Raw genomic sequence first — 15,640 nt, forward strand, 5'->3', positions numbered from 1 at the left:
TAGTAAACTGTCCCTTTTTCAGAATTTAGCCAATACCATTTACCATCATCCATGACACATATGTAACACTAGCTTAATGTGTTTTCTTTCAATCAACTCATTTTTCTGCTACAGAATATATTACATTGGTGTTAAGATGCCATTAGGGCACTCACATCTCACATTGGAGTGCTGAGGTTTAATTCCCACCTCCACTTCAATCCAGCTTCCTGCTAATGGGCATCCTGGGAGGCAACAAGTGATGGCTCAAGTACTTGGGTTCTTACCATCCACCTGGAAAACTTGAAAACTTAAATTGAGTTCCAGGATCCTCAGCATTTGGGGTCTGAACCAGTGAATGGTAGCTAGCTTGCTCTCTCTGCCTTTCAAAAAAAAAAAAAATTTTAAGGGGTCGGCGCTGTGGCTCACTTGGCTAATCCTCCGCCTGCGGTGCCAGCATCCCATATGGATGCCAGATTCTGTCCTGTTTGCTCCTCTTCTAGTCCAGCTCTCTGCTGTGGTCCGGGAAGGCAGTGGAGGATGGCCCAAGTGCTTGGGCACCTGCACCCGCGTGGGAGACCAGGAGAAGCACCTGGCTCCTGGCTTCGGATCAGCGTAGCTCCGGCTATAGCGACCATTTGAGGGGTGAACCAACGGAAGGAAGACCTTTCTCTCTGTCTCTCCCTCTCACTGTCTGTAACTCTACCTCTCAAATAAATAAATAAATAAATAAAATCTTTAAAAAAATTTTAAGTATGTTTACAAAGAAAACTTCGCATCACTTGGCATAGCAGGTAACTATAAAAACAGCATGAAAGTAACACAAATTGTCAGGAGCTGCTCCATATTCTGAGCCTGAGGGCTGCTCTCTCTGACTACAAGGCAGGTGAGTGTGGGTTAGAGCTGTCCCTATTGACACCAAGCTGAGAAGTTCTCCCTGATGAGATCAGACTAGCTGGAAAAAGGTACATTTTTCCACTGTGCAATTCAGTTATTTCATGCTAGGTCAAAGCACTACCTGAAATCATCTCCTATCATTGATCCACGTGCATCCCACACTTCAGAGAACACTGGCTTAAATGAAAAAACTGACACCTCCTTAGATCTTTCCCTAATTCCACCAACAAAGGTGACCCCTCTCCCACTGCAGTTTTTCATACTTCTAATTTCACACTAATTCTACTTCACCTCACTGTGGTTATTTGTGTATGCATCCTGGCCAGTTAGCTGATTTTTATCAACTTGAAAAATTATTGAGTTAAATATTGTCTGTATGCCCCACAGTGCTCAATAATAACTTGCATTTCACTGGGCACTGACCATGTGGCAGGTCCTGCCCTTGGTACTTTTCATAGATGAGATCATCCACTGAGTTTGCTCCCACTGAGGGATCTGAGCTGGGAATTATTATCACAATTTGTAGGATGTTAGAGGGGTCATCTAACCTGTCAAGGCTCATACAATTAGTGATTCAGAAAGTCAAGGAGCAAAATACAGTGGGAAGAATATTTCACATCTGCACAGGCTGATGGAATCTTAGAATTTTTTTTTTTAATTTATTTGACAGATAGAGTTAGACAGTGAGAGAGAGAGAGACAGAGAGAAAGGTCTTCCTTCCACTGGTTCACCCCCCAAATGGCCACTACAGCCAGCGCTACACTGATCCGAAGCCAGGAGCCAGGTGCTTCCTCCTGGTCTCCCATGTGGGTGCAGGGGCCCAAGCACTTGGGCCATCTTCTGCTTTTCCAGGCCATAGCAGAGAGCTGGACTGGAAGAGGAGCAACTGGGACTAGAACCTGGCGCCCATATGGGATGCAGGCGCCGCAGGCGGAGGATTAACCAAGTGAGCCACGGCGCTGGCCCCGAATCTTAGAATTTCTAGCATGAACTAAAAACACTTTTGCTACCTGCTCTAGAAACCTGTGATACTAGCCATTTATCCCAGAACTGCTACATAGAATGTTGGGCCTTTTTTCTTCAAAAAAAATTTGTGTGTATGTACAAAGGCAGAGAGAGAGATCCATCCTCTATCTGCTGGTTGACTCCCCAAATGCCTGCAACAGCCAGGGCTGGGCCAAACCCAAGCCAGGATCCAGGAACTCTATCCTTGTTTCCCACATGGTGGCAGAGGCCCAAATACCAGGGCCATCACCTGCTGCCTTCCCAGGAACATTAGCAGGGAGCTGGATTAGAAGCAGATGCGGAGCAGGCAGGACTCAAACCAGCACATGGAAATGGGATGCCAGCAATGCAACTGGCAGCTTAACCCACTGTGCCACAATGTCAGCCCCTGGAATGCTGGATCTTACCCACTACCTCCCCTCTTTATTTAAAATATATATATATATCTAAAATGTTTTCCTCTCTCCAATCAATAAGCCTTCTTGCTGATACCAAAATTAAGATTTTCTGAGAAAATGGTCCCTTTTAATAGAGATGCTGGAGGAAAAATCATCAGGAAATCAGCAATAGCAGTCACTGAGGTAGAAGAACAAAATGATTATGAGCATGAGGGCTGAGGCAGGATCCTAGACCTGTCCCAACATGGCTAAGTAATTACCGTGGGCAAACTGCATAGTCTTTCTGTGCCTCCATTTCCTCATCTGTAATGCAGGTGATGACTGTATGTCTGTGGCGCTTGCTGTTTCCATAATTAGTTAATGTATCCACTTAGCATACAGTAAATGTTTAATAAACATTCTCAAAAAAGGAATAAAGCAGGTTGTGCTTCGTATATACCCACTTCTAATCTCTAACACATTTCATTTTTAAAAAACTATAAAATCCCTCTACTCTTTGAGAATTCTTAAAAACAGCAAAAAATATAGTTTTCACAAATAAATAAGCTTAGAAAAACAAAAGCTCAGGTAAAATACAATGTCAACAGAATTATTACTGATGCCATAGACAGGAGTGTCAATTGGTAAAGTCAACAACAGGAGTCACTGTGCACTTACTCCTCATGTAGGATCTCTATCCTTAATGTGCTGTGCATTGAGATTTAATGCTATAACGAGTACTCAAACAATATATTTCACTTTGTGTTTCTATGGGGGTGCAAACTGTTGAAATCTTTACTTAATGCATACTAAACTGATCTTCTGTAAAAAAAAAAAAAAAAGAAAAGAAAAAAAGAAATTATCAATTCCCAACTTGACTCTCTCTGGGATTAAACATGACAATAGGTCTGCTCTGATTTCATCATCATTTAAAAAAAATCATCTATTATTTTTCACTTTATGTTTCTGTGTGGGAGCAAACTGTTGAAATCCATACTTAATGTATACTAAGCTGATCTTCTGTATATTAAGATAATCAAAAATGAATCTTGATGTGAATGGAAGGGGAGAGGGAGTGGGAAAGGGGAGGGTTGTGGGTGGGAGGGACGGTATGGGGGGGAAGCCATTGTAATCCATAAGTCGTACTTTGGAAAATTATATACATTAAATAAAAGTTTAAAAAAAAAAAAAAAACAAATACAAAAAAAAAAAAAAAAGAATTATTCAAAATTGATTTAATTGATTTTCCAGTTTTCCCCCTGAGGTGTCAGCAATTTGCTAAGATCTATAAGAGAGACAAACTGCTTTTAATCCTTTGCCATCAATGATAAAAGATGATAAAGTCAAACTAATTTCTTAAAGCCTAAACATTTTTCATTGGAAATTGCACACTAGTCTTTTATACTAAAATTAATTCATATATAAATTGAGGTTTCATATGCACAATAAATTCAAGTTAGATCAGTCATTCTATATTACTATTACAGTTAAGTTATCAAAATTATGATTTCTTTGGACACTTAAGGAATATTTGCTTTTATATAAGTGACAAACTTCATTTGCCCAAATAAGAAAAAGTCTAGTGCCAGAAGACTACATTATTCAGTTTAGGAATATGAGGGAAATTTATATTAATAGTAACAGATACTCTATATTTTCATCAACTAGAAGACATAAATTTACCAAAATAATGTTGCAAGAAGGATTCTTATTAAATGATGTTCTATTTTTCCTGTATTTTTTTCATTTTTCAGACATTTAATATAAATAGTACTCTACATTTACATCATGCTTTCCAGCTGGAAAATCTTTTCCTATATTAAATGAGAGTCTAATTTGTATTTGTTTCCTTCGAAATTGAAGGTGCCTTGTAGGCAGAGATCATTTGTTGTGTACCAATATATCCTTCAGTGCATTTTAAATACGTATGCTGCCTTCAGGAATTAGCTTTGTAATAAAGGCTCTTTTCGGGGCCAGTGCTGTGGCTCACTTGGTTAATCCTCCGCCTGCATCGCCGGCATCCCATGTGGGCACCAGGTTCTAGTCCCGGTTGCTCCTCTTCCAGTCCAGCTCTCTGCTGTGGCCCGGGAGGGCAGTGGAGGATGGCCCAAGTGCTTAGGCCCTGCACCCGCATGGGAGACCAGGAGGAGGCACCTGGCTCCTGATCGGCGCAGTTCCGGTCGTGGCGGCTATTTGGGGAGTTAACCAGCAGAAGGAAGACCTTTCTCTTTGTCTCCCTCTCTCACTGTCTATAACTCTACCTGTCAAATAAATTAAAAAAAAAATTCCTATTCTTATAAGGCACTCACACTTTTTTTTAAAGACAATATTTCTTTTTTTTAATATTTATTTATTTTACTTGAAAGTCAGAGTTACACAGAGAGAGAAGGAGAGGCAGAGAGAGAGAAAGAGAGATCTTCCATCCTCTGGTTCACTCCTCAATTGGCCACAATGGCCGGAGCTTCGCCAATCCAAAGCTAGGAGCCAGGAGCTTCTTCCAGGTCTCCCACTCTGGTGCAGGGGCCGTAGGATTTGGGCCATCTTCTACTGCTTTCCCAGACCATAGCAGACAGCTGGATTGGAAGTGGAGCAGCCGGGACTCAAACTGGCACCCATATGGGATGCCGGCACGGCAGGCTGCAGCTTTACCCCACTACACCACAGCAGCAGCCCTGGCACTCACACTTTTAAATCAGACTCATTTTTAACTGTTTTAATAAAAGCACTCCATCAGTGATACTATTCCATATTAAAGCAAATATAATGAGGCACAAAAAAGTCTGGTTGTCTCACTTAAGTGACACTATTTCTGATCAAAGGATTTAGTCAGTTACAACATGATCCCTCTGTTTTGAAGTTTCACTTTGCCTTTCCAGCTAATGCTTTCAGACACTGAGAACAGGTGCATGAATATCTTTATTCATTAGATGCTGCAAAATGGTAATGTTCTAATACTAAGCCTCTTGTATTCATTAGCAAGAATTCTGTAAAATGGAATTTACCCTCATCACTTGGGACACCTTGCTCATCCTGAACAGGTTACAATTCATGCAGAAAAGGCAGGATGATTCTTTCCATCTGTTTGCTATTTTTACAGAGTAAGGGATTGGTGCCCTAAGTTTCTTCCAATGTTCAGTATCTCCTATTTCTTCTGAAGATGGTGGGACAGGGAGTGACTTCTTTCTATGAGGCACTGCTACACACCTCTGAATTTTTATATATTCATTGTGCTCAAACACCTCACTCCTTATTTATTCTGATGTTCGAGTTGTCCCACCTTTGTCAAATGGGAGCCTGTCGCTCCCCCTCTTCGTGGAGGAACGACACAGGACCCTGCGCTGTTCTTTTGTCTGCTCGGCCCTCCCCGGGTTTGCTGCTGGTTCTTCCCGGGTTGGCTGCCGTCCCTTCCACCTCAGTGGAAGGGCGATTCCCCCTAGCCACTTTCCCCACTTCCGCAGGGGAGCGGCACACCGCCGGCCGGCTCTCTCGGGGGCTGCACAGGTGTTCCTTCAGATAGATGTTCCTGGTGCATGTTGTCTCTCTCCTCCTTTATGGTCCTCTTCCGCCAATCCTAACTCGGCTGCCCACACGCCGAGTACGCTGCTCTCCTCCAATCAGGAGCAGGATCAGCTCCTGGAGGTCATCACTCAAGTTGGCAAGAGGCAGCTGCGTAGAAGCTGTTTTCTCCTCTCCCAGCGCCATATTGTGGGAGAGCAGATGCATAGAATAAGTCTTAATTCCAGTAACTCAGTCCAGTCCGGGTTGCTCCCCACAGGAGCCTCTTCACGTGGATAGCTAAATCTCTTTAGTTAGGACCTCTTTTTCTAGGATTCTATTTCAGATTCATTTGATATATTTTTTGCCTCAGAACTAGAATTCTTCTGAAAACTTGGAGTTTTCAATCCCCCCTTTTAGTGGGAAACAAAAATGCGTCTTTTAAAATTAACTTAGTCTTAACTCATTTACTTGACCCATCCAAACTTCACTATCATACTATCATAAGCCTCTCAAAACTCGCCTATGACTTACTTGGTAACTGCTATAATCCAAAAGTTGTACTTTTGAAATTTATTAAATAAAAGTTTTCTAAAAAATTTTAAAAGATCAATGACATTAACTCACCAAGTGCTTATGATGTGCAAAGAACTGTTTTAAGTAAGAAACATACTAAGATTTATATAAGGGATCTTTAAAAATTCATGGAAATGTATTTAATGAAAAATTGATGCACAGGTTACATAATTTGTTGACTACAATAAACATGTTTAAATTCCATTTTTATATAAACATCTTAAAACACCCTTATAGGATTTTTCCATACCCTCCAAATACATATAACTTACCTTACTCACAATCTAGTAGGGAGATAGTCACATCACAAAGAACTACCACAATATAAGACTGACTGTGATAAGAACAGGAGAGAACGCTAAAGTCTGAATAAAACCCAAACTCCTTAGCCTCACATATAAGATCTTTTATGATCAGATCTCAGCCTCTGTCTCATCTCAGTTACTCATTCATTGAATACTGCATAACAACAAATAACGAAGCTAGTAATCATAATACAGGCTGGTAAGTCCTAAGTAGAGGCATGAATTGAGGCATCTCCTTCATGAGTTAGTTTTGAGAGGTGAAGGAAAGATTTCTAAAGGACGAATAAGCTAAGCCTTGAAAAGTTGAAGTTATTGAGGAAGGGGGAAAGAGAGTAGAGTTGATGCATTCAGTGCAGGAGCTTAGGGCCAGAGTAAAGGGGAATACGATAATTGAGAATGGGAAAATTAGGAGAGACATGAACTTCTTCATAAGCTGTTACAGTCTAGACTTTCCTCTATGGGCAATGGGGAGCCATTCAAAAGCCTTCAGGAAGGAGTTTCAGGATCAGATTTGTAATGGAGAACAGGCAAGAGAGGGGAAAGAATAAAAGGCAGAGACCAGCTAGGAAAGTACTGTAGACCCAGAAGGGAGATCACTGGGCCTGCACAAGGGGCAGAGGAAAGAAGTAGATGTTATCCAGACACATTAAAAGCATATGGTGACTGGCTAGATGCAGGGAAACGGGACTCTAGTGCAGGTGATCTGAGGATAACAACATCCTTCTGTGTACTAGGAAGCACAAGAGGAAGGTCAGTTCACAGATGGAAGATGTTGAGTTCTCTCTCGAATGTACTTTCCGGCTGTTTGAGATACAGGAGAAGTAACTAATATCCAGCAGCTGCCTGGGTTTGCAGGCCTAACTCAGGGAGGAGGGCGGCAATAGAGGCACAAATGTGATGGCCACACATAGTACAGTTAGGAGAGGTGAAGAAAAAAGAAAAACACCCCAATGCAATTCTCTCATCCCTTCACACCTTACCTATATGGCTTCTGACTTCCAATAGCAGGAATGAGCTCACTAGCGTATATGGGATCTTGTAAAAGAGTAGCTTTCTGCAAGAGGATCAAAAGGGAAGCTTTAGAATCTTTGCTTACTGACAATCAATTTCCCCTGCCTTTAGTTAATATCATATACAAGGGTAGAAGGCTCAAGACAGGGGCTGGTGTTGTGGCACAGCAGGTTAAGCCACTTCCTATGATACTGGTATCCCTTTTGAGCACTACCTGACTTTGTCCTGGCCCTGCCGTGGCCATTGTGGCCATTTGTTGAGTGAACCAGCTGAGGGGTGCTCTCTGCCTACTATCTGTCTCAGTCTCTCTTTCAAATAAAAAATTATAAATTTGTTAAAATATGTTTATTTTGGTGCAAAAAATTTTGAAATCCACACCTACTGGGGTCTTTGAAAACTTTATGAGGAAAAATACTATGCATGGATTTCAAAATCTTTTGCATTAAAATAAACTTATCTTTTAATTCTATTTTCATGAACTTTTTGAAGTATCCACCTGGGAGGACAGCAGAAGAGGGCACAAGTATTTGGGTATCTGCCACCCATGTGGGAGACCCATATGAAGTTCCTGGCTCTTAGGTTGGGACTGGCCCAGCCCAGGCTGTTGTGGCCATTTGGGGAGTGAACAAGCAGATGGAAGACTTCTCTGTCTGTCTCTTTCAGTTAGTCTGCCCTTCAAATAATACACAAAATAAGCCTTTAAAAATTGTTGTGTTTCAGTCTCCGCATTTTATAAACCAAGGAACTTAAACTAGTTACCTCTAGATAAAGTTATCTGCTCCTATAACAATGACTTCCATTAGCCTACTGTTGGTAGTACAGCTAAGAAATACAAAACACACTGACAACTAGAAATTTGAAATTTCCCTGCAGAAGACATCCTGCTCACAAATGTTCCACAGTCTGTCTCCATCTTCCTGATGACTCCCATGAGACACACTATGGCCATCTTGTCTTCCTGCCTCTTCAAAACCCCACTCCCGGCTGTGCTGCGGCTCACTAGGCTAATCCTCCACCTGTGGCGCCAGCACCCCGGGTTCTGGTCCCGGTTGGGGCGCCGGATTCTGTCCTGGTTGCTCTTCTTCCAATCCAGCTCTCTACTGTGGCCTGGGAAGGCAGTGGAGGATGGCCCAAGTGCTTGGGCCCCTGCACCCACACGGGAGACCAGGAGGAAGCACCTGGCTCCTGGCTTCGGATCGGTGCAGCGCGCCGGCTGTAGTGGCCATTTTGGGGGTGAATCAACGGAAGGAAGATCTTTCTCTCTGTCTCTCTCTCTTTCACTGTCTAACAACTCTGCCTGTAAAAAAACCAAAAACCAAAAAACAAAACAAAAAAAACCACTCCCTGTTAATGCGCATTTTCTCTATTTTGCGATAGCCTGAATAAAACCAAACCCATAATTGCCCAATGCATTTTGTCTTTCACAATATTATTAAAGCTCAAGACTAAATTTCCAAAATGGGGAAGTTGAGCAGGAAAGACATGTTTGTCATTAAACAAAACAAAAACTCAGTTCAAGGCTAACTTATGAAGGCACTTACAATAATATAATTGTTCCATGAACTTTTTAAGTGGAGAAAGATAGATGAGGTGGTAGAAATAATGTACAAATGAAGTTCCAACTCCTTTTTCTCCAGGTTTGTGCTGCTCTGTAAAGGGGATGTTAGGAGGGAATTTTCTAAATAAAACTCATTTTTGTTCCCATTGCACTTGAAAGGGACTTCACATAGAGAATCTTTGTGAGCTGCAAAGTCTTGGGGTTTTTTTGTGTTTGTGGTGCAAGAAGTCTTGCTGATGGCCTTGCCAGTAGCTGGTGTGGACTGACAGCTCCTCCTGGAGGGAGAAGGCAAAGGTTGAAAGGCACCTTGGCCATGGAGGGACAGCTTCTTGAAGTTTGGGGAAGGACAGAGAGTTGAGTCCTTGGTCGGTGCGCTGCTCTCCAGGCAGTACCTGTCAGGTAGACATTAGTGTTAAACATGACATTTAGAATTGAACAGTAAGGAGCAGAGAGCCCCATAACCCAGTGCAGCAGTTTCAGACTCTGAAAGCAAATGTTTTCACATACTTGTAAATGGAATGCTTGTCAAGAGAAGGGAGTGATTTAACCTCACTTGCTACTACCCACTGACTAGGAAAGGTATGGCACGGCAATCCTCCAGAATGTATTTTTTTCTTTCAAAAATAAAACTCTACTCAATGTCATATGAAGAAGCACTTTTCATTTTGGAAGCATGATGCAATCCTTCATAGAGCCCCAATATTTCCAAAGAAAGGACTTTTCAGTCCAATTTTGAAATCAGGTTGCCCTTCCATTGTGTAACTGCTATTAGATACTATTAAGAAAAAAATGTTCATAGATATATAGGGGTGGGCACTGTGGTACAGCAGTTAAGCTACCAATTAAGACACCTATATCCTATACTGGAGTGCCAGGATTTGAGTCCCATGTACACTTCTGATCCAGTTTCTAGCTGATGCACACCCTGAGTGGCTGCAGATGGTGGTTCAAGTACTTAGGTCCTTGCCACCCAAGTGAGAGACCATGATGGAGTTCTGGGCTCCTGGCTTTGACCTGGCCTACACCTAGCCATCATGGGCATTTGGAGAGTAAACCAGCAAATGGAAGATTTCTCTCTTCCTCTGTTGCTCTGCTTTCAAATAAATGAAAAAGTTTTTAAAGATATAAAAAGAGGTGCTTAAATGGTATTTTCTTCAACCTCTAGTTAATTATCTAATGTTCCCCATATCATCCCAATAGCACTGGCACTTTTCCTAGAATCAATGCTGTGTCGCATCTCTTTAGCATCTCTTCTCTTCAGCTCAGTAAGTCTATTTTCTATTTTGCTGTACAGGAAGCAAGGTAGTGAAGCTAAAACACTGCAGAGCTGGATCAGATCCAAATTCCTATCTTTGCCCTGGTAGGTATGTGACCTTTGTTAAATAAAGTTTATGGAGGCCATTACCTTGGACCAGCCGACTGCACTAGACCCTAACAACGAGACCACACCACACCACACCACACCACAACACTAAGGTGTCACTTAAGCTAATGCCACCAATCAGGCTGAAATTTGAACTGGGTTAGTTTCCAAAAAACAAAAACAAAACAGGAGATATCAGTCAACCTGAGTTGGAATAAGGAGAAAATCCACTATACTTTAACCATACAAGGAAAGCACCTTTGAAATAACCAATTCATTTTCTGTCTCTGTTTCTGCTTTCGGTCTATAAATCTAACCTCATCTGATCAGATCATCAGAACATCCATGCTATTCTACAGAATGAAGCATTGCCTGATTTTAGAATCACAAACATTCTAGAATCACCTATAAACCCAATTAGGTTTGTTCAAAGAAGAACCTTAGACAAGTTAAATTTAACACAGTTTAACTGAGCAAAGAACAATTTGCAAATTGGGACGCTTGGAGAACCAGCGCAGGTTCAGAGAACTCTGACCTGTGATGTGGTCAGGCAGCAAGCAAGGACAGAAGGTGGAGGGTGAAGATAGCTTGGTGAATTACAGCTGGGCATCTTGCCTTATGTGACTTCACTTGGCTGCCTGTGATTGATGGAGGCTCAGCTGCTGCAAGATTAGGTTATTTATTAGACAAGAATATATTCTGAGGATAGGCTTTCAGTTTATATACTGGATTAGGCTGTAGTTCATTAGGTAAGAACTCAAGTATAAAAGCACCCTTGGGTCAAATTTAATTTAACTTAACAGACATCTAAACTAAGTTTGTGTTAATTTTGTCTTTTGACACCTTACTTGACCTAAACCTTGATTTCTTCATTTAAAAATAGGAATGATCATAGCACCAATCTCAGAGTTTCTGTAAAGACTGAAGAAAATACAAGGAATGTGTATGTAATTCTGGAAACAATAGGAACTAACTAGCTACTGCTATTACCCTATATTGCCTTGAGTTGAGGTTCCATAAGATTAGAAGTTCCACTTGGCTTTTATTACCCCTTCAGTTAATTTTAAATAAACATAAAATTCATGTACTATCTGCACAGTGCTATCAAAAATGCTGAATTCCCATCTCCAATTCCCTCCTCCACTGACCTTCCAGTTGTGTGCACACACACGCACTCACACAGAGCAGTGGTCACCCCAGGTCTCTCATCCAAGTTCTCCCTTCCCCCTTGCTAAGCCCTCAGGCTTAGGAGTGCACTATGCAAGCTGACATTGTGGGTTTGTTTTTTTTTTTTTTTTTTTGACAGATAGAGTTAGACAGTGAGAGAGAGACAGAGAGAAAAAGACAGAGAGAAATTTCTCTCCGTTGGTTCACCCCCAAATGGTTGCTTCGGCCGGCGCTGTGCCAATCCGAAGCCAGGAGCCAGGTGCTTCTTCCCAGTCTCCCAGGCGGGTGCAGGGGCCCAAGCACTTGGGCCATCCTCCACTGCTCTCCCGGGCACAGCAGAGAGCTGGACTGGAAGAGAAGCAACCGGGACTAGAACCTGGTGCCCATATGGGATGCCGGTGCGGCAGGCGGAGGGTTAACTGAGGGAGCCACGGCGCCGGCCCCAACATTGTGGTTTTAGACTGTAGTCTAGGAGAGAAACACAGGACCTGTGGGATGACACATGGCATAGCCAGGTATTAGCATGTGACTGGATGTATTATTGTTTATAACGCACAATAATTACTGAATATCAATTAGTTCATAAGGTTCTACATGTACAGTGTCATTAAAGTGTCTAAGAATATAGGATGCTTACACTAGGATTTTTAGATAAATGGATATTATAGACTGAATGCTTGTGTCGCCTCCAAATTCAGATTTCATATCCTAACCTCTAATGTGTTGGTGTTAGAAGGTAGGCTTTTGAGAAGGATTAGGGCCCTTATAAAGGAGACTTCAGATACTTCCCTTACCCTCTTTCTGTTATGTGAGACATAACAAGAACTTGGCAGTCTGCAACCCAGAAAAGGGTCCTCACCAGAACTTGACCACACTGGCATTCTAATCTCGGACTTCCATCCTCCAGAACTGTGACGAATAAATTTCTGTTGTTCATGAGCCACCCAGGCTGTGGTGTTATATTAGCCTGAACTGACTAACACAGTTAATATGTCTAGATCAGAAATGAATGAAAATACCTCTTTGAAAAAATACATTTATTTTTATTCTTGCAGATGATACTTTCTAGAATTTTCTCTATGTAAATTGAAGAAAATTAAATAACTATGTGGGGAGCAACCCGGACTAGACTGTTACTGGAATTAAGACTTATTCTATGCATCTGCTCTCCCACAATATGGTGCTGGGAGAGGAGAAAACAGTTTCTACACAGCTGCCTCCAGTTCAGCCAACAAACTGTAGGACTTGCTCCTGATTGGAGGAGAGCAGCGTACTCGGCGTGTGGGCAGCCGAGTTAGGATTGGCGGAGGAGGACTATAAAGGAGGAGAGAGACGGCATGCACCAGGAACATCTAAGGGGAACATCTAAGGGAACACCTGTGCAGCCCCCGAGAGAGCCGGCCGGCGGTGTGCCGCTCCCCTGCGAAAGTGGGGAATGTGGCCAGGGGGAACTGCCCTTCCACGGAGGTGGAAGGGACAGTAGCCAACCCGGGAAGAACCAGCAGCAAACCCGGGGAGGGCCGAGCAGACGAAAGAACAGCGCAGGGTCCTGTGTCGTTCCTCCGCGACGAGGGGGAGCGACAAACTAGAGTGCACAGATAATGATATGTGATGTTACGGATTTATGTTAAAGTGTTCTATACAGAATATGTTTCATATGAAAGTTCAGTGAGAATGATTTCAGGAAATGTTAAAGTCTCACTATAAGTAACTTTTATTTTCTCCGTTGTGCCAAAAAAATTATTTTGGAGAGTTAAAAATTGCTTGGGGCCAGTCCTGTGGCAATGTAAGTAAAGCTGCTTCCTGCAGTGCCAGCATCCCATATGGGTCCCAGTTCAAGTCCAAGCTGCTCCACTTCTGATCCAGCTCCCTGATAATGTGCCTGGGAAAGCAGCAGAAGATGGCCCAAGTCCTTGGGCCTTTGTACCCACGTGGGAAACCCAGAAGAAGCTCCTGGCTCCTAGCTTCGGATTATCTCAGTGTTCAATTGGAGAATGAACCAGAGGATGGAAGATCTCCCTCTTTCTCTCTGCCTCTGCCTCTCTGTAATTCTTCCTTTCAAATAGATAAATAAATAAATATTTTTAAAAGGGGGAGGGGTTTCTTCTCACTGTATACAACATATAAAAATATTAGGTAATATATTTTGCTAATTAGCTAGATTTAGCCATTCTATGATGTATACATATTTCAAAACATCATGTTATATACCATACATATGCATAATTTTATGTCAACTTGAAAAGCTAAATAAAATCTTTTTAAAAACAAGTTTCTAAAATGGATTTTTTGACAGCATGAATGAATATATCACGAGCATTATATCTTCCCCATTTAAACAAGGGAACTCATTAAACTGCTTTCTTAAGGTGAAAATCAATACTTCCTTTATTGTCCAATTAAAAAACAAGAGTTCCAAAATAATGAATTTGCACATTTGCAAACTTCATATTTACAGGACTAAGTTGCTCAAAGTCAAGTGGTTCTCTAACAAGCTAGTCACTATTTCTAAGGAAAATCAAGCCACAAAGGAGAAAAGAGAAGCTAGAAAGAGAACACAAGAAATCAAAAGTGGGGGCCAGCGCTGTTAGGAAAGTTAAGCCTCCACCTGCAGTGCTGGCATCCCATATGGGCAGCTGTTTGGGTCCTGGCTGTTCCACTTCCAATCCAGCTCGCTGCTAATGTGCCTGGGAAAGCAACAGAAGATGGCCCAAGTGCCTGGGCCCCTGTACCCACATGGGAGACCTAGAAGAAATTCCTGGTTGAAACAGAACATTATTTGTTTGAAATTCAGGCAGCAACCATTTTAAAATATGTTATTTGAAAGACAGAGATCTCCTATCTGCTGGTTCACTTCCCAAACGAGCTCAAAAGCCAGAACTGGACCCAGATAAAGGAACTCAATCCAGGTCTCACAAGGGGATGGAAGGACCCACCTCTCTGATCCATCACCTGCTGCTTCCCAGGGTGCACATTCGCAGGAAGCTGACATCTGGAGATCTGGGACTTGAACCCAGGTACTCTAACATGGGATGTGGGGATCCACAGTAGGGCCTTAACTGTTGTACCCAGAAACCATTTTTAACTTACTAATAATACACACACGGCAGTTATGATGTCATTACAAAACAATTTCTCTTAGGTAATAGTGGAGACACTGTAAATACTCAACACTGTGTACAGGGCGTTAATCTCCCAGGTAGGGGTTACAATAAATATCATAAGCATGCTCTCAAGTAAGCAAACATTAACTCCTTGGAGAATACTTGGCATTAATGTAGTAACTGGATTCTACCTAAGACCTTGTCCTGTTACTAAACAATTATTTATTATCTATCTTCTGAATTTTTATACACATCATAGATTGCCCCATTGTTATAGAGATGTGGTACTTATAAAAGAAAGAAAATCCCCATCCTTACCCAGAATGTTTATAATTATTGGAAACAATTAGAAAAAAAAGAACTTATATTTTAGTCCAATTTGTACTTCCACACTGGGTGTGTTTTTGTTATTGTTTTTCATCTGAAAAGCAGAAGGCACAGAGGAGAAGGAACAAAGAAACACAATGAGAGAGCTACTATCCACTGGTTCACTATCAAAATGCCTGCAACAGTTGAGATTGGGCCAGGCAAGGCCAGGAACCAGAAACTCCATTCACATTTTCCATGTGGTTGGCTGGAACCCTGTTGTTCAGGCCACTACCACTGCTTTCCAACGTCTGCACTGGCACAAAGCAGAAATTGGAAGCTGGAGCCAGGTATGAAGCCCAGGCAGACCCACATAAGACACGGGTATCTTAACTGGTACCTTAACTGCTAGGTTAAATGCCTGCCCCAGACTGGGGAACTTATAAAGAACAGAAATTTATTATCTCATACTTTCAGAGGCTGAGAAGTTCAAGACC

At 42.0% G+C, this 15,640-nt stretch overlaps 1 protein-coding gene across 1 annotated transcript in view; it reads right to left on the reverse strand.

The window, feature by feature from the left end:
* Positions 1–15,640, reverse strand: part of C11H12orf56 (chromosome 11 C12orf56 homolog) — a 97,740-nt gene that overhangs the window by 24,885 nt on the left and 57,215 nt on the right. Inside the window, exons 4-5 of the mRNA XM_008256734.5 lie at positions 9,187–9,595; positions 7,615–7,688 (exon numbers count right to left, since the gene is read on the reverse strand). Of these exons, the coding sequence (XP_008254956.2) occupies positions 7,615–7,688; positions 9,187–9,595 (483 nt within the window). The remainder of the gene's footprint in view (positions 1–7,614; positions 7,689–9,186; positions 9,596–15,640) is intronic.

This window comes from Oryctolagus cuniculus, chromosome 11 (genome assembly GCF_051225735.1).
Source record: "Oryctolagus cuniculus isolate XC-2025 breed Fujian yellow rabbit chromosome 11, ASM5122573v1, whole genome shotgun sequence".
Lineage (NCBI taxonomy): Eukaryota > Metazoa > Chordata > Mammalia > Lagomorpha > Leporidae > Oryctolagus > Oryctolagus cuniculus.